This window comes from Haliotis rufescens, unplaced genomic scaffold (assembly GCF_023055435.1).
Source record: "Haliotis rufescens isolate VD_foot unplaced genomic scaffold, xgHalRufe1.0.p SCAF_4, whole genome shotgun sequence".
Classification (NCBI taxonomy): Eukaryota; Metazoa; Mollusca; class Gastropoda; order Lepetellida; family Haliotidae; genus Haliotis; species Haliotis rufescens.
The window spans coordinates 35,582,052-35,609,799 of NW_025964112.1; the positions used below are offsets into that span (position 1 = coordinate 35,582,052).

Sequence of the window (27,748 nt, forward strand, 5' to 3'; positions counted from 1 at the left end):
CAGAGTTTCCTGACTACTTACAGTGTCTCCTGACTCTTTACAGTGTTTCCTGACAACTTACAGTGTCTCCTGACTACTTACAGTGTTTCCTGACTCTTTACAGTGTTTCCTGACTACTTACAGTGTTTCCTGACTACTTACAGTGTCTCCTGACTACTAACAGTGTTTCCTGACTACTTACAGTGTTTCCTGACTCTTTACAGTGTTTCCTGACTACTTACAGTGTCTCCTGACTACTTACAGTGTTTCCTGACTACTTACAGTGTTTCCTGACTACTTACAGTGTCTCCTGACTACTAACAGTGTTTCCTGACTACTTACAGTGTTTCCTGACTACTTACAGTGTTTCCTGACTACTTACAGTGTTTCAAGACTATTTGCACTGTATTCCCTGACTCTTTACCATGTCTGTCAAACTCTTTACATAGTGTTTCCAGACACTTTACAATGTGTTACCGTAAGAATTATGCCATATGCCACACCAATCTCCATATATCAATATCTACAACCAGAATAGCTGCACCAATCATTGTTAAAACAAAACATGTATTATTATCAAGAATGAACCACCACACCTTTAAATTAATGCTATACAAGCATCATATCTAACAGCAAGCTGTGAAGCCTGGTACAAAAATGTTACAAATGTTCCTGAAACAATGTAGAAACAAGGAATGTTGTTAGACACACAATTTCTTTCTTCAGTTCACAATAATAATAATAATAATAATAATAATAATAATAATAACATTGTCATCTTTCTTTTCACAAAAACAAATTCAAAGTACAGAAGATAACAAAGACATCTGGCCTGGGAAAAGGCAAGAAAGCAGACATTTCTACTGCAATTACTGAAACAACCTTGCTATACAGCCACTTTACACTGTACCCACCTTCCTCATCTTCATCACTGTCTTCCTCACTGCTGGACCCAGATCCACTCTCCCCTTCGTCGGAGCTGCACTCTTCAAGGATCTCTGCAAGGAAAGGGTGAGAGGTTTAACAACCAGTACACCTGCGCTATCGCACTGAGAGCATTTCCACAGGTGGCAGCCCTCCTCCAGCTGGTCCTTCAGCCTGTGGCTGTCAGAAATAGCAGAGGGCAAACTATTATTTATAGTCCAAGATCCTTATGCTTAGCCAACTTGCACATATGTTGGATATTCATTTTACAAAATATTCAAGAAATGAATTTTTACCTGTTCAATATTTTGAAAATGCAGATTATTGTGTATTAAGTAATAATAAATGGGAGTGTAAATGTTGACAGCAAATGTTGGCAGGAACAGGCAATCTATTGGCTGACTGCATGAGCACCAGCCATGCTGTCGGGGCACAATGACCCACAATCAAACAGGTCACACACTGTAACCACCCTATCCTCTTAAAACAAGCATGGAGTATAGATAAAGCAACTATGTAGGTGCATCAGCACATTAGTTTCTCCTCCCCACCTCTCTTGAGAGATTTGTACTTGTCTTCATTTTCCAAATAGTCTGGATCGGCTCGGAACACATCTGAAACAATTACAGAGTTGCTGTTAGCAAAAATATCTTGCCAAATGTATACATAAAATATTAACCATATTCAATGATAATGAAAGACATATTTTCAAAATAATCTATAGTTACTTTCATGCCCAACTTATAAAACAACTTGACAGTCCCAATAAAAATATTGCAGTGGCATTTGGTTTTGTAGCTCTTGCTAAAAACAGTCTTGGCAAGTTAGACTATTCCATAGCCTTATGCTACAGACAGCTCAAGATATAATTGGAAATACATTAACATACCAAAACAGTTACTGCTACTAGTTCAATACACATTCAGCCTTTGTGGCCATCTAATCCCCAATCAAGTTCAAGTAACTCTTAGCCACTGAGCACATCTAATCCCCAATCAAGTTCAAGTAACTCTTAGCCACTGAAGACATCTAATCCACAATCAAGTTCCAGTCACACTACGCCACTGTGGCCATCTAACCCACAATCAAGTTCCGGTCACACTTAGCCACTGAGGACATCTAATCTCCAATCATGTTCCAGTCACACTTAGCCACTGAGGACATCTAATCCACAATCAAGTTCCAGTCACACTTAGCCACTGAGGTCATCTAATCCACAATCAAGTTCCATTCACACTTAGCCACTGAGGACATCTTATCAAAAAATAAAGTTCCAGTCACACTTAGCCACTGAGGACATCTAATCCACAATCAAGGTCCAGTCACACTTAGCCACTGAGGACATCTAATCCACAATCAAGTTCCGGTCACACTTAGCCACTGAGGTCATCTAATCCACAATCAAGGTCCAGTCACACTTAGCCACTGAGGTCATCTAATCCACAATCAAGGTCCAGTCACACTTAGCCACTGAGGTCATCTAATCCACAATCAAGGTCCAGTCACACTTAGCCACTGAGGACATCTAATCCACAATCAAGGTCCAGTCACACTAAGCCACTGAGGACATCTAATCCACAATCAAGTTTCGGTCACACTTAGCCACTGAGGTCATCTTATCTCCAATCATGTTCCAGTCACACTTAGCCCCTGAGGACATCTTATCCACAATCAAGTTCCAGTCACACGTAACCACTGAGGTCATCTAATCCACAATCAAGTTCCAGTAACACTTAGCTACTGAGGCCATCTAATCCACAATCAAGTTCCGGTCACATGTTACCACTGTGGCCATCTAATCCCTATTCAAGTTCCGGTCACCCGTAGCCACTGAAGCCTAATCCCAAATCAAGTTTTGGTCACACGTAGCCACTGAAAGCATCTAATTCCAAATCAAGTTCCAGTCATCGCTACTGATCCCAAATAAAGTTCTAGTCAAACCTAGTCATTGGGGCTTGTTACATTGTGGGGAATCGAACCCGGGCCTTAAGAGTGACAGGCAAACACTTTAAACACTCGGCTACCAGACCGTCCCCAGCCATTATGAGCACCTTGGGAAATACTCCACTTCAGCAACTAATCAAATATTTTTTTCCTTGTAAAGCTGTATGAAAGAAGTGGAGGACAATAAATAGTGATAATTACTCAGGAGGTCCTCTGACTGGACAGCATCTTCCAGGGTGATGAGATGTGTGAACTGATCCACCTCCTCCACAAGGTCAAGGTCATCCACCACAGCAACATGATCCTAGAAGTCAGAGATGGTTTATATGCAGTGTTCCAAAATAAAGGTGGGGTGGCTGTCCAGGAATATTTGACGTTTGCTCCAATGGCATTTGGATCTTAGGACGCCCTAAATCTTTAACAGTTATACGAGGCCTATGACAAGGTCTCCTCTCATGCTTATTCCTCAAACCCAATTAATGTCAAACCATGCTATAACAAGGCAGGACATAGTGAATGATCTTGATAATAAGCAGCGGAAATCTAAAAAATTTGCTTCCTCCCTTATAACTTAGATTGATAAAATCCTATTCCAATTTCTGAATTCCCAGGTTTATTTTATGAATCATACTCTCCATTAAGCATGTGACACATGTTTATCCCAATTACTTTTGTGAAAGAACATTTATCACTGGCTATGTATCATGAGTGAGTGATACGCCGCTTTTAGCAATATTCCAGCAATATCAAGGCGGGGGACACTAGAAATGGGCTTCACACAATGTACCCATGTAGGGAACAGAACTTGGGTCTTCGGCATGATGAGCGAGGCTTTAATCACTAGGCTACCCAACTGCCCTTTACAATCATGAGTAGGCATTCTGAAAGAACAGACTTCTAAATGTGCCTTTCAGGCACAAGGAACTAATATTAGCTTTGCCTTACAATTTTAACTGTACCAATGGTATTCTTATACAAGAAAATTTGGAAACAGTAGGTGATAACATCACATGGAAATATGCTTATATACATGTACATCTTAATAACCACCTAACAATTTTCATGCACATTTTAAGGATTATATGAATGTAAGTCAATAATTCATCAAAATAAGCTTATGAAATGTTCACGTACAAAAATCATAAAAACAAGCTTTTAAACTGTATATGTCAATAATTCATTAAGACAAGCATTTGAACTGTACATGTCAATAATTCATAAAACATGCTTTGGAACTGCATATGTCAATTATTCATAAAAACAAGCTTTTGAACTGTGTATGTCAATAAATCATTAAAACAAGGCTTTAACTGTATTAATTCAGCAATTACTCACTATTAGTTTAAAATAAACTCATACCTTGAAGCCATCTTTCCTGATGGCAAACATGACCTCCACCATGTACTGGACCCGAGTGTCAATCATGCCTTCGTGCAAAATGTTACGCAGGCGCTCAAATATTGCTGAAATGAAAAACATGACGAGCTAGTATTTTCACTTATCAAAGACCAAGTAACCAGGTAAGTACTCCTGTGGATCTCTTCTGATCCAAATGAATCAATAAATAATGTGAGTGAGTGAGTGTGGTTTTACGCCACTTTTAGCAATATTCAAGCAATATCACAGCGGGGGACACCAGAAATGGGCTTCACACATTGTACCCATGTGAATCGAACCTGGGTCTTCGAGTGACGAGTGAACGCCTTAAAGGGGAAGTGTACACGCAAAAATCACTTTCTTTCTTTTTCTAAACAAAACGCAATTTTAGAATTAATTAGTATCTGTGTTTGAATTGGTGCCAATATCAACTGGGTCCCTGTCTATTCTCAACGCAAAAGATATCAAGTACCAGTTTGCGGTAAAACAACATGGCCTACGACACACTCCGGCGCAGTGGTGACTCAGCATAACACTATGCTGGCTGGCATCTGAGACGCTAGAATCACACACCTGGACCTACACCACGTGAAGCGGCTCTAACAAAGCATGATGACGTCATAATGTTTATCAATTGGCACCAATGACGTCATATTGCAAGGGGCATAAGCCATGGTGTTTTTGTTGTGGAAATAGAACACTTGGTAAATGTGAAAAATATAAATCGTTTTAATGCGAAAAATATGTTAATTAATTGTGATATTTTTATATTTTTGTCTATGACACTTCTATGTTAACACTTTTAATGTGGAAAAAGTACAAGAAAAATAGGTTCATTTCCGTGTGAACTTGCCCTTTAACCACTAGGCTACCTAACCGCCCCAATTGAACAATGAGACCACCGCATCACCTGGATGAAGCTGTTTCCAATCCAACTTACCATTGATTCCTCGGGGAGAGACCTCCGTCAGCTTCTGTCCACATTCTTTGAGGAAGCCAATGGCCACTTCCACAGAGTCGTCTGTCGGGTTCTCCATGAGCAGGGTGAGGATCTCCAGGGCTATCACTTCATGGGCCTGGCACAACAGGGCAAACAATATGCAGCATGTACCACACAGAAGTCCCCATAATATTCTAGTGGGACCTAGAAACCCATCAGTTTTAACAGCCCATATGTATGAATGTCAAACCTGCATCCATGAATAACCATATCTTCATTATATTATGATATACACCTTGAACCCATTTTGCCACCACAGCATAGTTTTGAAGTGACTTTTCACTAATAAAGCACAGTATTTCTCTCACTCATGGACTCGAAATCAACAACCAGCCAAATTGCCTCTTCTGAGTACAGCATAGATCTACATTCAAGCCCAAAATCAAAGAACAGTCTGAGCTGGAACATGTGTTTCCCTCAGTATTAACATTAATAAGAATGGTTGGTTGCTTTGTTGTTTTACGCAGCACTAAGCAATATTACAGCTAGACGACAGCGGTCTGTAAATAATCGAGTCTGGACCAGTCAATCCAGTGATTGATATCATGAGCATTGCTCCACGCAATTGGGATCGATGACATGCATCAACCAAGTCAGTGAGCCTGACCACCCGATCCCATTAGTCACCACTTACGACAAGCTTTTACGGCAAGCATGGGTTGCTGAAGACCTATTCTACCCTAGATCTTCCCAGGTCCATTATCAAGACAAGGGAGGGATGTCACTATGATACAAGAATCCTTGATTCTACTACTGTCTGCCATCACCAATATTAGGGATGACTTACAAAAGCTGAGTCAAGCACTGGTCATGTTGCAGCTTGTTTCAATCGTGAAAGAGTGAGTGAGTAAGGTTTTACGCTGCTTTTAGCAATATTCCAGCAATATCACGGCGGGGGACACCAGAAATGGGCTTCACACATTGTACCCATGTCGGGAATCGAACCCGGGTCTTCGGCGTGACAAGCGAACGCTTTAACCACTAGGCTACCCGACTGCCCCAATCGTGAAAGAACACTGTAATCTTGTTACACATCAACTAAAGTGTCACTTTAGTTGAACCAGACTCCAAATGTCAAAGTAATCATAAAGAACTTGGATCTATTCTACATGGAATCTATTCTACAAAGAATCGCTATGGGAGTACTAGGTCTCAAACAGGCAAACCAGAGGTTGAGAGTATGAGCACATATTACCGATTGTACATAACTTCACACCAGTTTATTAATCCGGAAATAGATTATTTGTTAATCAGCATGATTTCACTGGGTACATCAGTGTCTGGATAAACAGGGTTTTACTGTACCAGCTCACTGCCCAAACATGCCTGCCTAGGAGGACACTCATAAAGGTAGGTGCTGGTGACCTATTCTGCCCTGAATTCTATATGCATTTTGGGTACAATGACACTCAGATCATGATTTAATTTCAAGAGGGTCACATTTTGCATAAACTCTCATATATGAGTCAACAATGATAATGTTTAAGTTACAATAAGTGACAGGTGACACTCAACTTGAGACTATACATCACACAAAACCTACCACTTGCTGATTGACCAGGTGAGCTATGAAGCGTGTAGAAGACAGGCACACAGTCTTGTCATTTCTCCGGAATCCCTTCTTAAACAGCAGAATCAGCCTGCGCAGAATCAGCTCACCATTTTGAGGAAACTGAAGTGAAGGCAAGAAATAATGAAAATTAACACATACAGATCCAGCTGCTGCAGGTTAGTGTATTTGTTTACTTACCGCCACACTCAGAGATTCCAGTTATTATGAAGGCGGTCTGGACCAGACAACCAGTGATTGGTATCACGGGAAACATCCTACGCATTTTGGGTACAATGACACACAGATCATGATTCTATTTCTATGTTGTCGAAGATAACTTCTAATGAGCATGTGTTCACCAAGCGAGTCACATTTGGCTTAACCTCTCAACAGTGACACATGTCTGAGTTACAGAAAGTGAGATGTTGCACATCTGTGCATCATTCACTGCAGTAGAATTCACATGTACATGAAGTCTACAGTCAGTCAAGAAGAAAACATCGAACCCCCAACCATCCTCACTCCAGGCAGACGCTCCCCAGGCAGACGCTCCCCAGGCAGACGCTCTCCAGGCAGACGCTCCCCAGGCAGACGCTCTCCAGGCAGACGCTCTCCAGGCAGGCGCTCCCCAGGCAGACGCTCTCCGGGCAGACGCTCTCCAGGCAGACGCTCTCCAGGCAGACGCTCTGCAGGCAGACGCTCCCCAGGCAGACGCTCTCCAGGCAGTCGCTCTCCAGGCAGACGCTCTCCAGGCAGACGCTCCCCAGGACGACCCTCTCCAGGCAGACGCTCTCCAGGCAGACGCTCCCCAGGCAGACCCTCTCCAGGCAGACGCTCTCCAGGCAGACACTCTCCAGGCAGACGCTCCCCAGGCAGACACTCTCCAGGCAGACGCTCCCCAGGCAGACCCTCTCCAGGCAGACACTCTCCAGGCAGACGCTCCCCAGTCAGACGCTCTCCAGGCAGACGCTCTCCAGGCAGACGCACTCAATTCAAAGAGGACAAATTTAGTAAAATCTAAATATTTTTTACATTTGTATACTTATCCTGCATTACTCCGTATTGCATTTACTGCTATGTTTGACAGAGAGACGAACTGTGTGAGATCCAGCTGCTGAAGAAAGTTGTCCCAACCAGCCCAGGAGGCAGCGCCCTCTCACAGTCGGCACGTGACCCGGAAGTCATGACGTCACACAAAAAGACATAACTGCTTTAAACATAACATCTGAAACTTCGTGGGGAGGTAGCGTAGCGAAAGGGAGGGCACTTAGACTTCGTAATGCAGGATAAGTATACAAATGTAAAAAATATTTAGATTTTACTAAATTTTTTAACTTATCCTGCATTACTCCGTATTGCATCTTTATCAGACGGCTTGGCCGGTGGGCATACTTGCAGATGTGAACCATATTAAACCCTCGTCAAGGTCCGATGAATCCGCACCGCATACAAGTGATGACCGGAACCTCTACGACCATTCCTGTCTTCAGGAAACAAGAGTCGATGCAAAAACGAAACGCCCGAATAGGTAACCGAAATACAATGAGGCGTGTAGCCAAAATATATAACTTACCGAAGAGCGAAAGCGAAACGCAGTAGAACCTAGAGCTAATCTGAGGTGATAAACACCAGAGAGTTCGACGGGCCCCGCTCGGGGAATCGAAGAATCAGCGGCGTCGGCGGCAAAATCTACGACCAATCCCAAGAGCGAATGCGAAACGCAGGAGAGCCCTCTAGGCTGGAGGCAAGGAACACCGGTGAGGTCGACGGGCACCGCCCAGGTACCAGAGAAGCAGCGGCGTTGGCGTCGGCGCCGGTGTCCACATCTACTACCATTCCTGTCGTCAGGAAACGAGAGTTGATGCAAAAAGTAAAACCCGGATAGGTGACAGCAATAGAATGAGTCGGGTAACCCAAAACTAAAACTGACCTAAGAGCGAATGCGGAACGCAAGAGAGCCGTCTCGTCTGGGGTGATAAACACCAGAGAGGTCGAAGGGGCCCGCTCAGGGTATCGGAGAATCAGTGGCGTCGGAGATAGATGACCTGTTGGGCTACAACCAGGGACCAAAACTGTGAACGCCGGCGACAACTTTCAAGGCTACATCACGGAAGTAGTGGTTGGTGAAGGCGGTGTCCGATCGCCACGAACAGGCTTCCCTGAACGACGGGATGGAACAGTATACCGTGAAGAACCAGTGTAAATACGATCGCCCTGATCTCATTTTATTTCAGGTAATAGCCTTTGGGGGGAGGGTCCAATCCGGCGGCTCATACGCTTTAAGGATGACCGCCCGGAGCCACAGGGAAAAGTATTCCGGCTGACCAACGACAGCAACGAAGGGGAGACCGGCAGAAAAAGGTGTTTCCTAGACTTGCGGCAGTCTTTAGATCGTAGAATAACCTTCAGTGCCCTTACTGGGCATAATGACGCTCATCCTCATCCTCGGCACCCGCACTGGACGAGGGGGGAGGGGACAAGGAATGATCTATCAGGCTGTCCTGGGAGTTGAGTCTTTACGCTGACGTCCCAGTACGGTCCATGATGAACGGCGCCCTGGGTACCGCATTCGAACCGGGCATGGGAGACGTCGAGGGCGTGCTGTACATGGACTCGAGCGGCAGTAGTCAAAACCAGTAGAAACACCCGTCTTCTACTTAAGGTCGTAGAAGGAAGACGAGGGGAGTGGTTCGAAGGGCGTTGAAGACCACATTCAGATCCAACGCAGGCGGTCCAAACTTGGTCTTCAAGACTGAACGAGCGCAGCCAGGCCCGTAGGTCGGGAATTTTCGTCTTTCTCCGATCGTCCGGGATGGCCAGAACGGAGTAGATGGCGACCAGGTATGTGGGGGTGGTAAGCCCTTCAACCGATGGGTGCTACACAAGTACAGAAGGAACTGATCCAGGATCTGCGGTGACGCTGTCATCGGATCCTGGTGTTTGTCAGAACAAAATGCCTGGAACAAGCATCATTTATCAGCATACAGTCCCCCTGTAGATGGACGGTGGGCTGAAGCAATAGCTTGGTCGCTCTAGCCGAATAGCCCTTGGCTTTCTGCATGTGTGTCAGGCGTGCAGACGATAACATGCGGGTATGAGGGTGTGGCTTCTCATTCTAACAGACCGTGTGGATGGAGCAGAAGGTTGGACCACACCGGAAGTTCCAGGGGTTGTCTCTGGCTATGTTTCGGAGGTCGATAACCCAACTTCTGGCTGACCAATAAGGCGAGACCAAAGTCAATGGCAGGGGTCGAGTGGCCTGGATCTCTGAAGAACCGTGGGAGGGAGAACCGGAGTCGGAAAAGCGTACGCGCGTAATCCTTCTCAGGAACGATGGAAGGCTTCGACTGCCACAGCGGTCGTATCCGGCACAGGTGGAATGGAAGACGACAGCTGGCCACATTCAGATATGAGGCAAACAGATCTAGGGTTGGGGTGTCGACCGTTTCACATAGTCTGGCCCGAGGCGCCGGAGAGCGTGAGGCGTCGGAGAGCTTGAGGCGCCTGGAACGCCGAAGATGGTGATTCTCGGGTGCGCCGGTCGAGTTTGTGGCGCCGGGAGAGGGGCGAGAACTCTGGGTCCGCAAACACCACACTACGGTGACGTCGTCAGTGGACACGATCAACAGGGCGTGACCGAGAATGCACTGTCAGCAAGTGCCGTCCTGGATAAGCATTTATCTCGAGGCTGTTGCTGTGCCAATGGTGTTGATCTCTGGATCACAGGTGGTCACAATGTGGGCTGGCGTGGGCCACTAGCCACTGACAAGGTGGCAGGGGAGGTAGTCAGCAACAGGGGTCTGCGATTGCGTACCGTCGGTACGATTCGGAAAAAGGTGTGATCGCCTGCGAGCCAACCTCAAGTAGACGAAGTAAACCAGCTTCACAATCGACCGCCGGGGCATCGACGTAACCGGGTAGTAGGAAGTCGAGGCAATATGGCCATTGCACGAAGTAATGAGATCGTTTTCATCCCTGAAGCGGCGTATAAGTACTCCTGTTCTTATATCGAGGTGACGATGGAGGACGACAACACGATACGAGGCAGGTATGCAACAGGGGTCAGTGGGACGGCCGAGGGACTTTAAGTATCAAATCGACACTGTGTCCGGTAGTCAAGGCGGAAGATAGGAAGGTGTCGTAGTCGAAAAGATCAAACCGGACGAAGGAAGGCGATCTCTTCCATCCCTTGAACGCCTATAGGCGCTATCGTTCTTATAGCGAAGGGTTGATGAAACAAGGTTCCTCGTGACAGCCGTGTTGGTAGAGGAGGTCTATTGTTTCCAACATCCGTGCATGGATGGACTGCGACAGGCGCCTGGTTGAGTGGTATCACCAAGCGTACAGGTAGACATGGAAACCAATCTGTAGAAATACATGGCACCCCTTGCCATGGTAAGTTGACCTAAATCCGGTCGGAGTTGTTGACAGTCCGAGTACTTGACACGTGACATGTAAATCACTCTGCGCAGTAGCCGAGAAAACCGCCTTGGAGTCGGAACTGAGGTGCAAACTCCACACACAGACAATCCTCAATGAACTGTGTGAGAGACGATCAAGTGGTTTACCCGAGTTTTGCGATAAAACACGGAACCCCATGGGCGTCGTGCAAAACCCGGGGAGCGCCGAGGAAGAGTCTCTCTCAGGAACGCTGGCGCTAGGGTAGGGTAGAACAGCGTTGATGTCTGCGATGTCGACGAAGTAAACTCTTTGTAAGTGGATGTCGTCGTCGAATCTGATACAGACGCTGTTCACATGACGCTCTGTTTCGATGGAAACCCGCAGGTCATCTCTCCGGAATCATAGCGCTTTAAACGACGGGATTATGGATAACGTCTCAGCGGGCAAGTTGAATCAGACCAACTGTCTATTGGTTGAAATGATTCCACCCAGGAAGTAGAACGATATTTACGATCCCGAAGACCGACGGGAGAGTGGCGAAAGGAGCGGCGACAGTTGTTTCACCATGCTTCTCCGTGTGACGAGTTATGAGACGGCAGCAAGAGAAGAGGGCAGTGGCGCCGGGGAGGCGATTGCCGATGATGCCCCTTAAGCCGCAGTAGAAGATCGGATGGTCGGCTCGTTGATCTGAGCTTGATAAAGCTTGTTGATCTGAAGCTTGTTGAGCGCCGAAGACATCAGAGGATGCGGAGGCGCCGGAGCGCGGAGACATCAGCGGCGCCGGTGGCGCCGAGTCATCGGAGGCGCCGAGTCAACAGCTTGTCATGAACAAGTCATGAAGCTTGTTGAGCGCCGAGACATCAGCGGCGCCGAGTCATCAGAGGCGCCGGTGGCGCCGAGTCATCAGCTTGTCATGAACAAGTCATGAAGCTTGTTGAGCGCCGAGTCATCAGAGGCGCCGGAGGCGCCGGGAGCGCCGAGACATCGGAGGCGCCGCGTCATCAGAGGCGCCGGGAGCGCCGGGAGCGCCGTGGGCGCCGTGTCATCAGAGGCGCCGGGAGCGTCAGAGGCGCCGGGTCATCGGAGGCGCCAGAGGCGCCGTGAGCGCCGTGTCATCAGAGGCGCCGCGTCATCAGAGGCGCCGGGTCATCGGGTATGTCGTGCCATGGGAGGCAGACTCTACGTTGGGAGCGCTGGAGCCGCCAGTGGAGTAGGAGACCGTCAACGGTCGTATGTCGTGCCATGGGAGGCAGACTCTACGTTGGGAGCCGCCGTGAAGCTCCGCTGAGCGCTGCTGCCGTCAACGTAGGTGGGGGTCGACGAGCACGTTGAGCGAGGTGTGTCCTGGATACTCGCATGAGCTGAAGGATCACAGCTACGAATGACTGCAACATCGGCACTGCCTTGTGAAAGTACAGGGCGTCGTACAATCACGGCAGAAAGGGGCGGCCCCGACCAGATTTGTTCCCGCGGAAACAAGTGCAGCGAGGCAGAAAATCTGGAATTTAAGCAAAACATAACTATGTGGCAAAGCCACAAAGTGCGGGAAGCATAATGTGTGGCCAATCACAAAGTATGGGAAGCATAAAGTAACTCAAAAACAGTATATTTTATTAAAGTTTATGAGATAAACAAGTACGCTAAAAGGGAGCGAAAGGCAAAGCCTTAAGCAAACACGTAACCATGTGGCAAAACCACAGAGTACGGGAGACATAATGTAACTCATAAACTTCGTATTATATTGAAGTTTATGAGAAGAAACAATTACGCTGAGAGGTAGTGAAAAGGCAAGGCTTTAAGCACACCAAAACAACATACATAAATGTAATGTATTACCCAAGCCAAAGAGAGAATTCAAAACGCAGAACACGACATTACGTGGCCACGTGGTGAATGGCCAAAATGGCGGGAAAGAAAACAAAATGGCGGGAACAACATTGCGCCCGTAAATTACTGTGACGTGAGCCACAGACGAGCGATAAACGTTACAATTTACGAATGGGAAGACCCTAAGGTCACGGCCCATATCAGGTAACAATGTAGCAGCATATAATGAATGTAGAAACACGCAAAATATAAAAAACAAATAATAAGCTTTAATTTCCACAAGGGATACAAAGTACGTCCGTCCGTGGAGGTGACAAAGCAGTTATGTCTTTTTGTGTGACGTCATGACTTCCGGGTCACGTGCCGACTGTGAGAGGGCGCTGCCTCCTGGGCTGGTTGGGACAACTTTCTTCAGCAGCTGGATCTCACACAGTTCGTCTCTCTGTCAAACATAGCAGTAAATGCAATACGGAGTAATGCAGGATAAGTTAAAAAATACTTACTTTAGTGTTGATGATGGCAACTAGAGCAGCGTAGACATGGGTGAAGGTTGGCGACAGGGTCTGTGCTTGAATGACTGATCTGGCCAGGAGACCTCTGTAATAGTGAGTGTGTGAGTGAGCCTTAAAAATATATTCTAAACAGATCAGGCGGTGTCAAGCTAGTGAGGGAGGAGAACGCAAATTGTACAGGTATTACCACTTTGGCAGAATAGGTGAAACCTCCAAGCAAATACTTGATCAGGCATGTCATTGAAGGATGACAACAAAAAATGAAGATGAGGTTTGGGGGCCGCAAGCTGTCAACCAGGGTCATTGTGGAGACCTGGTTAGGATGCTCAAAAAGATGGAATTCCAACTCAGGAAATATCACATGCCTGCATAATAGACATGGTGCTGACAAACCAAGAATCGGGGCAAATCTGGGATTCTAACCAATGTTCATGGGATCACGATTTGCCTTAAGGACACCACTATGCTCAGCAGATTGCAATGCCTACGGCAATCAGGGCATGAGTGGCCAATTAACACTAAAGAAAAATATTCGTAAGTTGGTGACAGCCATAATCAATGATGGGAATTCATTGGGATTTTGTCATCAATCATTTGTTAAAATCAATTTGCTCTAACTGATCAATTGATCATTTGAAAATTACAAAACATAATGATCCACAAAATAATGACAGATTACAAGTTGAACCCACCCTATCCTCCTTAGTGAGCTCTTTAAACAAGCATAGATTATTGGGTGATATTCAGTTATATTTAGTGTCGATGTTTGGCATAAGTCACACTGTTTATCATGATCAAAATCGACTCAAACGTCATCAACTGAATGTGGAATTGAATCTGACAATATTCTCACCTTCCTCTGACAATATTCTCCTGAAACAGCTCCTTGACGATCAAGATGATGTTTGAGACGTTGACTTTGTTGATGAGACCGTTGATACTCTTCTTCAGAGCCTCCCAGGATATACGCTGGTACTCCACACTGAAACAGCAGTCTACATGTTTAGGGCCATGTTGGGACTATCTGATGGATTCACACATGCAGGGTTAGAAATTAACTGAAAAAGTGATCCAGTCCACAGTCCAACTGCAGCTGAACTTTACTAGCCCTGAAGAAGATCAGTTAGCCCAGACTACACAACACAAAGTCTGAAAATCATGTCTTCATAACTATTAAGTTTAAGAAACATCAACTTCTTGTGAGTTCATGAGGTTTTTGAGACAGGTACTGAACTCGTACAAACAAAATAAGATGAACAGTAAACATCTTTGTTCTCATCACAACCACATTCAACTTCTAAAATTAATGCCACTGAAACATCAAATAACAACAACACTTATTCACTGAGTATTTCTCGCAAATTCTTTCAATTCATTAGTTTAACAACACTCTTCACAGTCAGATGGAGAGTTATCAGACTGAGCAACATCCTTTGCAATGACTAGAGCAGCAGACAACAGATTGTGAGCCCTCTCCTCAAGTCTGAGAAGGTTTTCTTGACATAGGTGATTTGCATACTTGAAAGATAGTGTTCCTGATTCCATAAAATCAGGTCTCCTTGTCCTCACAGATCTAGAATTCCATAGGTGGACAATGGAGTAGGATCAAATGACATGACCTCTTGGGTTTCGATCAAGACTATAAGGAGGTCTGACAGGTGACTGTCTTTCAGATTGCTCCGCCAGTCTGTCTTGACCCGCCCCATTGCATTGTTTTTACCGAGATCTACCAATGATTTGAAGTTATGGATTCAGTTAAGTTCAATGGCTGTTCTGATGCTACTGTACTGAGTATTGAGTTCATGTTGTAACTGTGACAATGATCAATGAGTCATAAAATATAATGGCATATCGAACGTTTTTTAGTAAGAGTATGTTCAGGATCCAGCATTTCCTTGATAAATCTAGTCAACATGTTTCAGGTGCTATAAATGTTTAAACATGTCAGTTACACCAATAACGGTCCTGGCAAAATGTGTTTTGCAATTCTTAATATAACTCACAAGAGATTGAATTATTATCAGCTTGATATGTCTGTTGTAGAATAACTATATATTCATGCAGAGTCAGCTAAATAAAAACAATGCTTACATCATTGTACATTCAAGTGTTCGCATTCATTCTTTATCATATAAGGTATTGCGGTATTGATAAATCTCGTAATCCACACAACCTGTCGACTGTTTACTTATGCAAATCTAAGCACGATATATTTCATCGCATGATCGAATACAGGACTGGTTGCGGTATGTCACGGCTACTTGTACACACGTTAACTTTTTTTATGACAGTTCCTGGGATGTTTTTGAAGTGGAATTACCCCTTCCTCCATTCAAAATTTATTAGAAAAAGAACCCATTTGTTCAAACGAAGTCCCTTGACCAAACCTCGGTCGTATGCAAAATTCAAAACAGGAAAGTGATATACCATATAATCCACACAGCCTTACTTACTGCAGTAAGATTCACCAATGACAGGTACTTTGTTTACCGAACTCGGTAAAGAAAATCAGCATCAATCAATCCAATGAACAACAAACATTTTGTGAATCACATATTTAATAAGTTTGTAAGCGTGCCCCACTACGATCCATTATAAATTAACTACCGCGATAACATGGCGTATCATCCTACACGGTCGCTCGATTCAGCGGGTCACTGTTACCACGTTCTGAAGTATACCCTTGATGTGCCTGGCCTTTTTTTAGTTTCGTCCAAGACGCAAAAAGCGCTCTTCAGCCAACACTGCTTTAAGGTTAGTTAGCCACCCGGGCTAGCGTTCTGCGGATGTTCTTAGCCCTGTAGGAAATACTCTAGCCACGGGCTAACGGGCGAGCGTTAATTTCGAACCCTGACATGGTACTATACACTGAAACAGCAGTCTACATGTTTAGGGCCATGTTGGGACTATCTGTTGGATTCACACATGGTACTCCACACTGAAAAAGCAGTCTACATGTTTAGGGCCATGTTGGGACTATCTGAAGGATTCACACATGGTACTCCACACTGAAAAAGCAGTCTACATGTTTAGGGCCATGTTGGGACTATCTGATGGATTCACACATGGTACTCCACACTGAAACAGCAGTCTACATGTTTAGGGCCATGTTGGGACTATCTGTTGGATTCACACATGGTACTCCACACTGAAAAAGCAGTCTACATGTTTAGGGCCATGTTGGGACTATCTGAAGGATTCACACATGGTACTCCACACTGAAAAAGCAGTCTACATGTTTAGGGCCATGTTGGGACTATCTGATGGATTCACACATGGTACTCCACACTGAAACAGCAGTCTACATGTTTAGGGCCATGTTGGGACTATCTGATGGATTCACACATGGTACTCCACACTGAAACAGCAGTCTACATGTTTAGGGCCATGTTGGGACTATCTGAAGGATTCACACATGGTACTCCACACTGAAACAGCAGTCTACATGTTTAGGGCCATGTTGGGACTATCTGATGGATTCACACATGGTACTCCACACTGAAACAGCAGTCTACATGTTTCGGGCCATGTTGGGACTATCTGATGGCTTCATAGATGGTACTCCACACTGAAACAACAGCCAGACATTATTAGGGCCATGTTGGGACTATCTGGTCCTGAAGTGATACAGAGTTGAGACGTTCACCACTTCCGTGAAACCCACGAACATGGGTATGGTGCTGACAAACCTTGAAACATAATAAGGTAAACATGGATTCGAACCCACAACCATCTGTTTCTGGCCTGTCTAAGGTAAGCAACTCTGCACAGCAAAGTTTGTTGCCTTGGACAACTGGGCAACCTGAGCCCAACAAGAATTTGAGAAAATTATTTTGAAATGTATATAACTTGAATATCTGCCTACATCTAACACGAAATAAGTTTGTTCATGCATTTAGAACACAGTAAAATGCAAAGTCTATACAAAAGAAATAATACCCCAAACAAGAGTGATCCTCTCAGGAATCTTGTTTGCTTGTCATTTAAATCCACACTCTGCAATATTCCAGCTATATGATGGCGGTCTGTGAATAATTAAAGCTGGACAAGACAATCCATTGATTGACATCATGAGCATCAATCTATGCATTTGGAATACAATGACATGCACTAAGGCAGTAAGTCTAATCACCCGATCCCATAAGTCACTTCTTACAAGCATGGGTTGCTGAAAACCATGTCTAAACCTGATCTTCACTGAGACTCTCCACAATCACAGAATTCTAAATACAATAACATAATACCACCCACCTGCTCTTGTCGGTTATCTGTGCTTGCATCATGCGTAGTTTGGCAGGTGGGATGTAGGCACCGCCTGTTCTCCCTGTCAACACAGCCTTGCCGGTAGCAGCAGCCTTGGCCTTCTTAGCGACTGGCTCCCCATCACCGCCACCAGCGGCCATGGGGTCTGCTTCCCCCACTCTCCTCTTGCGAGAGTCGCTGTCAATAACAAATATTAACATAACTTAATTCACAGGTTCTTTTACAAACTATATCCCAAACAATATTTTCTGTCTTATTTTAATTGTATTGAGTAATAATAATAATAATAATAAGCCATTTGTATGGTGCTGTTTCCATGAATGCAGTCCTACTAAACTGTAAAAATTCTAAGAAACTAATACATGAAACTAAGACTGACGTACCTATCGTTTTCTTTATCCTCGCCATTTCTATCCCTCCTCTCCATTCTTCTGTCGTTCATCCCTCGTCTATCACCTCGATCATCATTCCATCGATCCCCATCACGGTCGTTCCTTCTCCAACGATCCACCTCTCCATCGCCCCTCCGTCTGTCCATCTGTCGTTCATCCCTTTCTTCGTTCCTCCAGCCACGGTCATCTCTTCTGTCATTCCACCTACCATCTCGCCTGTCATCTCTCCTCATCTTCCCACCTCTTTGATCTCTCCGATCCCTGTCCCCACTACCATCTCTCTCTCCCCTATCATATTTTCTCTCATTCCTTCTGTCATTCTCGCGACTGCCACCACGTCTCATATCCCCATTCTCGTTTCGGTCAGGCCTTCTGTCACGCTCACTTCTGTCCTGTCTCCTCCGATGTTTGTCCCTCCTCTCAGATTCTCTTTCTTCGTCCTCGGATTCAGTCTTCTGTTGTTCCATTCTTCTATCTTCATCTCGACTTTTGTCCCTGTTAACAGCCCTAACAGCAATTTCACTCCTTCTCTTTGGCATATCTTCCTCACTGTCATCGCTGTCGCTGCTGTCACTGCTGGAACTATCAGAACTATCATCTGAACTCTCACTCATTTCTTCCTCTTTCTCTCTCTCCCTCTTATCTTCCTGTCTCTTCTCTCTGTCTTCTCTTCGGTCTGCCCTGTCATGATGGGTTCTGCTTTCATCAGACTCCTTTTCAACCGTTCCTTTCTCCACTTTTCTTTCTATCTCACTGCTCCGACTTCTGTCTCTTCTTTTCTCCTCTCTTCTTTCTATCTCACTGCTGCCACCTTTACCACCTTTTCTTTTCTCCTCTCTTCTTTCTATCTCACTGCTTCCATTTCCATCTCTTTTCTCCTCTCTTCTTTCTATCTCACTGCTTCCATTTCCATCTCCTCTTTTCTCCTCTCTTCTTTCTATCTCACTGCTCCCACTTCTATCTCCTCTTCTTTTCTCCACTTTTCTTTCTATCTCACTGCTCCCACTTCCATCTCCTCTTGTCTCTTCTTTTCTTTCTATCTCACTGCTCCCACTTCTATCTCCTCTTCTTTTCTCCTCTCTTCTTTCAATCTCACTGCTCCCACTTCTATCACCTTTTCTTTTCTCCACTTTTCTTTCCCTCTCTTTGCTGTTGCGCTTGTCATCTGTAGATTTTTCAGATTTTCTTTCCCTGTCAGGGCTTCCTCTTATGTCTCCTCCAGTTTTCTCAACTTTTCTTTCAATCTCTTTGTCATTCCTCTTTTTCTCTGCTCTTGTTTCTTTCTCATTACTTCTGCTTCTAGAAGTTCTGGTCTTCTCTTCTCTCCTTTCCTTCTCCCTGCTTACACTTCTGTCATTTTTCATCTTCTCCACTCTTTCTTTCTCAGTACTCCGACTCCTATCACGATTCCTCTCCCCTCGTCTTTCTCGCTCTGAACTGCCATTTCTATTATCCAAACTCTTCTCACTCTTCCTCTGACTCCTGTCTTTCTCATCTTTGCTCCTCTTCTTCTCTGACCTTCGTTCCTTTTCCCTACTCCCTTCATCACTGTCTTCATCTCTTTGTTTTCTCTTCCGAGGTTCTTCCTCTGCCTGTTCCTTCCTTTTCTTCTCCTCATCTCTTTCTTCCTGTTCCTTCCTCTCCCTTGCCACCAGCTCCTTCTTCTCTTTCTCCTTCTTTTCCCTGGCTTCAGCCTTTTCCCGCTCTCTTCTCTCCTTCTCCTTTCTTCTCTCCTCTTCCTCCCGGCGCTGAGCTTCTTCCTCCCTCTCAAACTCATCATCATTGTCATCCTCGAGCTGCACCAAGGTCACTCTGCAATAAAAAAACACTTTTCAGGTGAATCTTTGGCATTCACACAAAAGCTTATCACAAACACCATTTTCACATTTATTTGACCAAAGGATGTTGCAAGTAGGCGTTCGAGGGTTAACAATGTCACTGGTCAACCAACCTGTGACTGAATAGGAATTAATATCAATGTGAGCTAAGCAGGATACACTGAACCAGCAAGGTAAGAGAGAGTGAGTGAGTGAGTGAGTATGGTTTTACGCCGCTTTTAGCAATATTCCAGCAATATCACGGTGAGGGACACCAGAAATGGGCTTCACACATTGTACCCATGTCTGGAACCGAACCCGGGTCTTTGTCGTGATGAGCGCACGCTTTAACCACTAGGCTACCCGACCGCCCCAGGTAAGAGAGAGCTACCATGGTTGTGTTTTCTTTCACACTGCAGTCAGCAATATTCCAGCTTTATCAGTGTTCGCGTTTACCAGTAATTACCACTTTCTTACGGGTAAAACTAGTCTTGGACTGGTAATTCAAATCACTGTCACCCCCTGTGGACTGGCTAATAAAGTACCTTTTACATCTTTGTTGTTGAATGAAATATCGGTGATAATCAATACAGTATATAAAGTTCAAAGTCAGCTTATCATTTATCATCAGGGTTCTGTTGTCTATTTTTAGTGCAAAGAAATAACATTTCACTTCGCTTCAAGGTTAAATATCGATTTGTAGCAACTTAGTCTTCAACCAAAGTTAAATATTCCGGGAAAAAAAGAGAAAATTGTGACAGAACTTTGTGTAAAAGATGTGTAGAACCAAGTTACTTCAGGGATGGTGTCATGGAATTTGTCAGTCACGAATGTACACTGCATTAACACTATGTTGAAAGAATGAAAACCAGGTACTTTTCATACGGTTTTTTTTCATTTCTTTTAGTGTTGCCAGTCCACTGGGAGTGGCAGGTTTAAAAGCCAGGGCCAGACGACCAGTGGTCAATCAACAATCCACACTGTGGGTGTACAATGACACACAATCAGCCAAATTACAGAGGCTGACTTCCTGATCCTCATTCTACCCATCTTCCTGAGGCAAGGGAATAGGCACTCCCTTACCATGTCAGTGTCCCTCAGACGTTGCCCATTTAGTAAACAAGCCTGTCCCTGCTGTCTTCCTTGATTCCAACATCACGGACTATTTTGCAGAAATGCCCACTCAGTGCAGAAATGTACCTCTCTTGCAGAAAATCACATTTTGTGCTTAACAATTATTAAAATGTGGTTACAGAATTTACCAAAATTTTGGACGAAAACAATTAATGCACACATTGAACTGCAACTTTCATATATTGAGGACCAGCTTCAGATTCGCATTGTTAATTTCTGCATCATAATTAGCCGGTTCAGCTGCAGAAAAATGCAACATTCTGCATCAGTTCCGGGAGACAGGTACACATCAAGAGGTAAATTCTGCAAAATATTCTGCAACCATGGAATCGAGGAATACAGCAGGGACTGATACATCATATTTCTAGGATACACTTACCTCTCCTCATCCTTTTCATTACCATCTGATTTCTGTAAATTTTAAAAAGTAAACTGTTATGAAACATAAAAAAATGAAGGATACAACTGATCATTTAGGCCACAACAAATTGATTATATATTTGGAAACACTATCCTTGTTTAGATCACATAGATATCGCATGAATTAATGTGGGCGAATTTACCGATGAGGCACGAGCGGACATATTTATGTAGAAATGTACTTCCTGGTGGGTCAGCTATACAAACATACACACATCCAGAGAAATCGTGAATTTCTACACAAGCTCTTTGGGATTTGTCATGTAAACAGAGTGAGATCAAAGAAATTCTGGTTGCTCACACTTCTGACACCAGTCAAATCTGACAACCAAATAATCAATTAGGCTCTTCTTCAGTATTATACACTCAAGTTCACAAAGTATTAGAAAATTCCAGAATGACAATCTGAAACACAAAAACTATCACCGTTTCCATATAACCATGGTAACTGAGCTGTTACAGCTAGTCGAAGAATATGTTTAACATATTGTTGAAATTAACAAGAGTCACAAACAGTGTTTGAAATTTAACATGAAAGTAAAGGGGCCCATGTCATTGTCCTTATGCTAAAACTTACTGATTTAGGGTGTCCCTAGATTCAAATCGCTTTTTTTATGTTCTTTCTGACATATTGCATGTACAAATTTCTATGCCAATAACTTTTATTTGTGTGAAACTATGATCAAATGCACCTATTTCAGTCCATGACATTTTTTTCAGTACATTATTGTTATAACGCTAGGATAGGGAATAAAAACAGTAAAAAATGGAAATCTTTCCTTGACCAACCGGTTATTGCCATCATCTAAACAGCACATGCCATGTGATCAAAAACACCACTTCAGTTATACAAATTACATTTTCCATTTTCTCTGGTATCGCACTCAATTTTATATTATTACAATTAAAAAGAAATGCTATTATCAATTCGTCGTCTGCAAACTGACGTAAACTAATATTCCCCAAATTTGATTTACACATGCTTATCCTCAACACTATGTACTATGGATTTCGCAATATATACAGGGTTACGCATTTTTGTAAAAATAGCTCAAATAGGTTTTGGAATTGTATTTTAGGGAAGAAATGATAGACAGATAGTAAACTATGACAGAACTGAATGTGCATCGTCGTGTTGTTGGATTTTTGTATATGCATGAATTAGTCACGTGACACCACCTGTGTGGCTTTTCTAAAGTTGTATTTGAGCAAGGTGATTATAGGGTGTGTTTTTAAATATTTCCTCACAAGTCAGTTTTGTTTCATCATTTTTGGATTAATATTTCTCTCTTCTAATGAAAACGAGCAAAAGTGAGACAAGATGTGATCATGTGTGCGTTGTTATAATGGGTAATTGGCGGTAACTGGTCATCAGCAATAACTGGTTGATCAAACATCCAAGGACCACCCTCCCTTCATTTTGAACACTGAGTAAAGATTGATAAAGGTTGGCAACAAGGCGTAAACCGGCTATCCAAGTTACCGTCGACATTTATCACATAATGTGCAAGAGACATATAACACTATGTCAAAGCAAAAAGGGTCCCATGGGCCTATCCCATACAGTAAATCTGGAAAGTTTTGTGACACCATGTTGATGAGATAACCAAAGATCAATCTTACTGTCGCATGTGTTGTAAGTAGAAAGCTACATGATGAAATGGTAACTTGGTGTCAGTCATTAGTTTCTAAAATATAGATGCATGTGTTATTGTAGATGACAATGGAGGTTGTAGTAGCATGTTTATCTAACAGAATTGACTGGCTGGCTTATGTCTTCGCTACTCAGTGGGCAACTTGACAGAATGTGGCAAGTTAGTGAACTTTCATGATTTAGACTTTTGACACTGAGAGACAATGTGTAATTAAGCAAGGAAACTCTGACACCACAATGACATGGTGGCAAAAATAGCTTAATCGGTTTAACTGATCTTACCTGCACAGACGTCTTGGATCTCTTGCCACTCTTTCCTACATCACTTTCCTCATCCGTTGTGCGGACTTCGCCACTCTCTCGGTCACTCTCGTGAGGGCGAGTCTTGCTGGGGGAGCTATCCTTCCCTGACTCATCACTGCTACTGGAATCAGAGTCATCAGAGGAAGAGGAGGATGAAGATGAATCAGACTCCTCCTTACCCCTCTTCTCTTTACTGTCTTCCCTTGGTCGCTTAACCCGTTTGCCCTTCTCTTCAGGATGCTTCTTTCCTTCACTCGTGCTTTTCTCCTCCTCACTAGAACTACTGTGATGTCGTTTCTTGCGAGAATGGGAACCCCTGTTTTTTTCCAAAGATTCCTTTGACTTTGTGGATTTATGCTGTTCACGCTCTGCTCTTGGACTGGATCTGTCATCACTGGAACCATCATGTCTTCTACCTCGATCAGGCTTCTGCTCTGAATGGGATGACCTCTGAGGAGATTTCCTTGGAGATTTTCTTGGTTTGGGTGAAACACTGCTCCGCTGACGACTACTCCTTGGACTCTCCAAATTATCTCCTATCTTTGACCTTGATCTTTCAGACAGTTTCTCCCTTGACTGACATGGTGAAAGGTCCCTCTTTTGTCCATCCGAACCTGGACTTCTGTTCTCTTCCCTTTTACTTGTCCTTGGACGTAAATCAGAGACTGGACTTGGCATTTTCTCTTCTCTATACCCTTGTCTATCTCTTTCAGGTCTGCGGTCTGAGGATGGTCTGTCAGGTCTGCGATCTGAGGACGGTCTATCAGATCTGTGGTCTGAGGACGGTCTGTCTGGTCTTCGGTCTGAGGATGGTCTGTCAGATCTACGATCTGAGGATGATCGATCGGGCCTACGATCAGAGGATGGTCTGTCAGGTCTACGATCTGAGGATGACCTGTCAGAGAGTCTTTCCTGAGAAGCAGCTGGACTTCGAGAGACATTTTTTTGCCTTCTGCTTGGATCTGGACTTCTGCTACTTACAGACCTGTCACTCATATTTCTGCTCGATCTATTTTGACGATCGTGGGAGCCTGTAGATCTTCTAGAGCTATTTTCAGCATGGCTATCATCAGAACTTTTTTGGGATTTCTTCCTTTCAGGAAATTCTGCTCTAACATCTCTGTTTTTAGAGGCTTTAACCCGAGGAGAGGAATCTGTGCTGGATTCTTCATCAGAGTCAGAGGAGCTGCTGTTGGAACCAGATTCGGAGTCATCAGAACTATCTTCTGTTGCAGATGCAGCAGATTTGGCTTTCTTAGTTTCCTCATCTGAGGAATTGTCACTTTCTGAATCATCCCGTCTGAAAACATTACATATGATATCAGTATGAAAATTGTCTCTTTTGTGTTGTCCTTACAAGATTAGGTGTCTTCACTCTCAATGACTCAATTTTCCATTCCAACAGTGTTCCAATCATCTGTTTTGTCATACCCAAATTCACTTTAAAGTTTATGAAGTCCTTACACTTTCCTATGTTTCATTACAGTAACCTGTGAACCGTTAAATGTTACTAGCAGACACCATCTTATTTTTTAACAGTCAAGTGTCAACATTTATCATGTTACACCTCAATAGTGATCATGTGATGAGCCAATATTCAAGGTCAGTGTCAGTCACATGATTTGGGGGCCTACATTGAAATGTACTGTTTCATAACATGGAATTGCTAGTTTCTCAATCGAGATATCACAACATCAGTTATTAGGTCTTCAGATCACAAAAGGTTTATGTTTACACCACAGTCAGTAATATTCCAGCTACATCACAAAGGTCTATCGACAATACATGTTGTCCTGGTACAATCAGCAAGTTCACAAATTGCAACAACCTATTCCTGATCAGTCCTCTCTCACCAGAAACATTTGGTACCAAAGTGTGTATATATATATGCAATACGTGGACAAATTCCCCATGCCTTTGACAAGCTTCATTAGATGTTGTTTTCAATTCAATCATATCAGTATACGATCTGTTCGAATCTATAATAATGCAAACGTCATACCAGCTAGCCTATTCATACCATGACATTTACAAGAAATAATACAGGTTATTCTCGATGTAGGCCCACTTCTGAACATGCTAAACATCTGGATCAGGATCAGGATCAATTAATGTATTTTTCAAAAGTATGACTTTGTTGAGGGCTCCATACATTGTAGAAAATACTGTCAATACTGATAATGAGAGTTTATTTCTTCGACCTTTTTACCATAAGTAGAGTACTGTCATTAACTTTCGAAATAATCGACAGATCAGTCAGTCTAAACATTTTCCATGCTTTTCACAACTTCATCTTTTATCGGAAAACTGGCACGCACATGGTTTCGGGGATTATAGAAAGAAACATCAAGCGACACTGGCTACGATCGACCTGTAACTGTTAACACCGCCATTCAAAAACAAACTAGTTTACCTTTTCGGCATAATAAGTAACAATTCTCTTTCCAAATTGTACGATTTCTTTGCGTTGAGTTCCTATTTCAGGTTAACCGGAAGTCTCGTTTCTTCACGCCGAATGAGCGGGGTGTTTCAAAACTGGATTTGCTTTAACACGAATAATGAGTCAGATGTATCTGGATTTGATTGTATGTAACAGCTCAACTGAGTCATTCCCCTTTCTTCTCACTAAGGGAAGCACCTCTGCACACGCTACTTTTAACGGCGTCTTAAACTAATTTTTACACCGCTTTTAGCAATATTCCAGCAATATCGTGAAGGGGGGCACCAGAAATGGGCTTCACACATTGTACGCATGTGGGGAATCAAACCTGGGCCTTCGGCGTGACGAGAGAACGCTTTAACCACAAGGCTACGCCACCATCTCTATCCTGAATCAAATGTGTTTACATCGCACCCCGCAACCCCTAACTGTTTAACATGCCTTGATCAATTTTCTAAAGACCTTATTTTACTTACTCAAGCCTCTTGGCCCCCATTACTTAAAAATTATAGATAAATCCCCGATACACATTGTACGGTTCATCAGTGTCACTGTGTCGATAGATCAGGCAGAACTCTAATCAAGCATTATTCGACTCCTCGCGGGGGGCGGTCGGGTAGCCTAGTGGTTAAAGCGTTCGCTCGTCACGCCGAAGACCCGGGTTCGATTCCCGACATGGGTACAATGTGTGAAGCCCATTTCTGGTGTCCCCCCGCCGTGATATTGCTGGAATATTGCTAAAAGCGGCGTAAAACCATACTCACTCACTCACTCGACTCCTCGCGTATTCGACGGATTGGTATAGTAGCCTATATACTACTATATATACATGTATATGCCCCCAAACAATTTTCATATGCGCTTTTGGGGTAGCTAGTCTTCAGCATCCCATGCTTGACGTAAAAAGCGACTATGCTTGTCGTAAGAGGCGACTAACGGGGTCGGGTGGTCAGGCTCGATTACATTGTTGATGCATGTCATCGTATCCCAATCGCGTGGATCTATATGCTCGTGATGTCAATCACTGGATTGTCTGGTCCAGACTCGATTATTTACAGACCGCCCTCATATAGCTGGAATATTGCTGAGTGCGGCGTTAAACAACAAACAAACAAATGATATGCGCTTTCATCGAAAACAACATGAATGGTGAACAATATTGTTTTTTCATGCATGGGCGATTGTATCTGTATAAACAGTGTATCCGGATTGTTTCTATTTTGTCCCAAGTACAGCTAGAGCTCTGAAAACATTGATCCAGTGCTTAAGCAGGGCTGACAAACATCCTTCGTTTCAATATAAAGAAATAGCCCTTTGTGTTGAAATTTGAAGATACAGACAAAGACGTATAGCAACTTAATGATTATTTTAAAACAGATATGCTAGTATATTTTGACTTTACGCAGAATTTATGTCTGATGGTTTTTAATAAAGGATTGCAATTTGTACATATTTGGAGTTTTATAATAGCATCGAGATAAATGTGCTGACAATGATAAAATAGCATGTAATAAACAGTGACGGATCCATGATTTAAAAAAAGGGTGGGGGTGAGGCGGAGGTCGACTTGGACCATTTGTACCTTCAGGGGTGGGTGGGGAGTCCACCCAACGGCCTCATAAACACGATATGTAAACCATTATTAATTTTACTTTAACAACCAATCAGCATGTTATCGCGGTAGGTAATGCGCATACACAATGTCATCATATGTTAAAAAAAAGAAGGCTGGGGCCGGGTGTCCACTCCCCAGAAGAGAGGGTGGGGGCACCACCAGAACCCTCCCTCTGGCTCCGCCACTGATAAGTA

At 43.8% G+C, this 27,748-nt stretch overlaps 1 protein-coding gene across 2 annotated transcripts in view; it reads right to left on the reverse strand.

Annotated features, from left to right (window-relative positions):
* LOC124149843 (pre-mRNA-splicing factor CWC22 homolog) overlaps window positions 1-26,030 on the reverse strand; it is a 41,824-nt gene extending 15,794 nt beyond the window's left edge. For both annotated transcript variants that reach the window (XM_048382126.1, XM_048382127.1), the window contains exons 1-13: window positions 25,913-26,030; window positions 23,479-24,799; window positions 21,502-21,533; window positions 18,163-19,983; window positions 17,768-17,956; window positions 14,370-14,498; window positions 13,508-13,601; window positions 6,768-6,896; window positions 5,165-5,300; window positions 4,207-4,310; window positions 3,049-3,151; window positions 1,455-1,517; window positions 894-977 (exon numbers count right to left, since the gene is read on the reverse strand). In XM_048382126.1, coding sequence (XP_048238083.1) covers window positions 894-977; window positions 1,455-1,517; window positions 3,049-3,151; window positions 4,207-4,310; window positions 5,165-5,300; window positions 6,768-6,896; window positions 13,508-13,601; window positions 14,370-14,498; window positions 17,768-17,956; window positions 18,163-19,983; window positions 21,502-21,533; window positions 23,479-24,799; window positions 25,913-25,923 — 4,216 coding nt within the window. In that variant the 5' untranslated portion in view covers window positions 25,924-26,030. The remainder of the gene's footprint in view (window positions 1-893; window positions 978-1,454; window positions 1,518-3,048; window positions 3,152-4,206; window positions 4,311-5,164; window positions 5,301-6,767; window positions 6,897-13,507; window positions 13,602-14,369; window positions 14,499-17,767; window positions 17,957-18,162; window positions 19,984-21,501; window positions 21,534-23,478; window positions 24,800-25,912) is intronic.
* Between the last annotated feature and the right edge of the window lie 1,718 nt (window positions 26,031-27,748).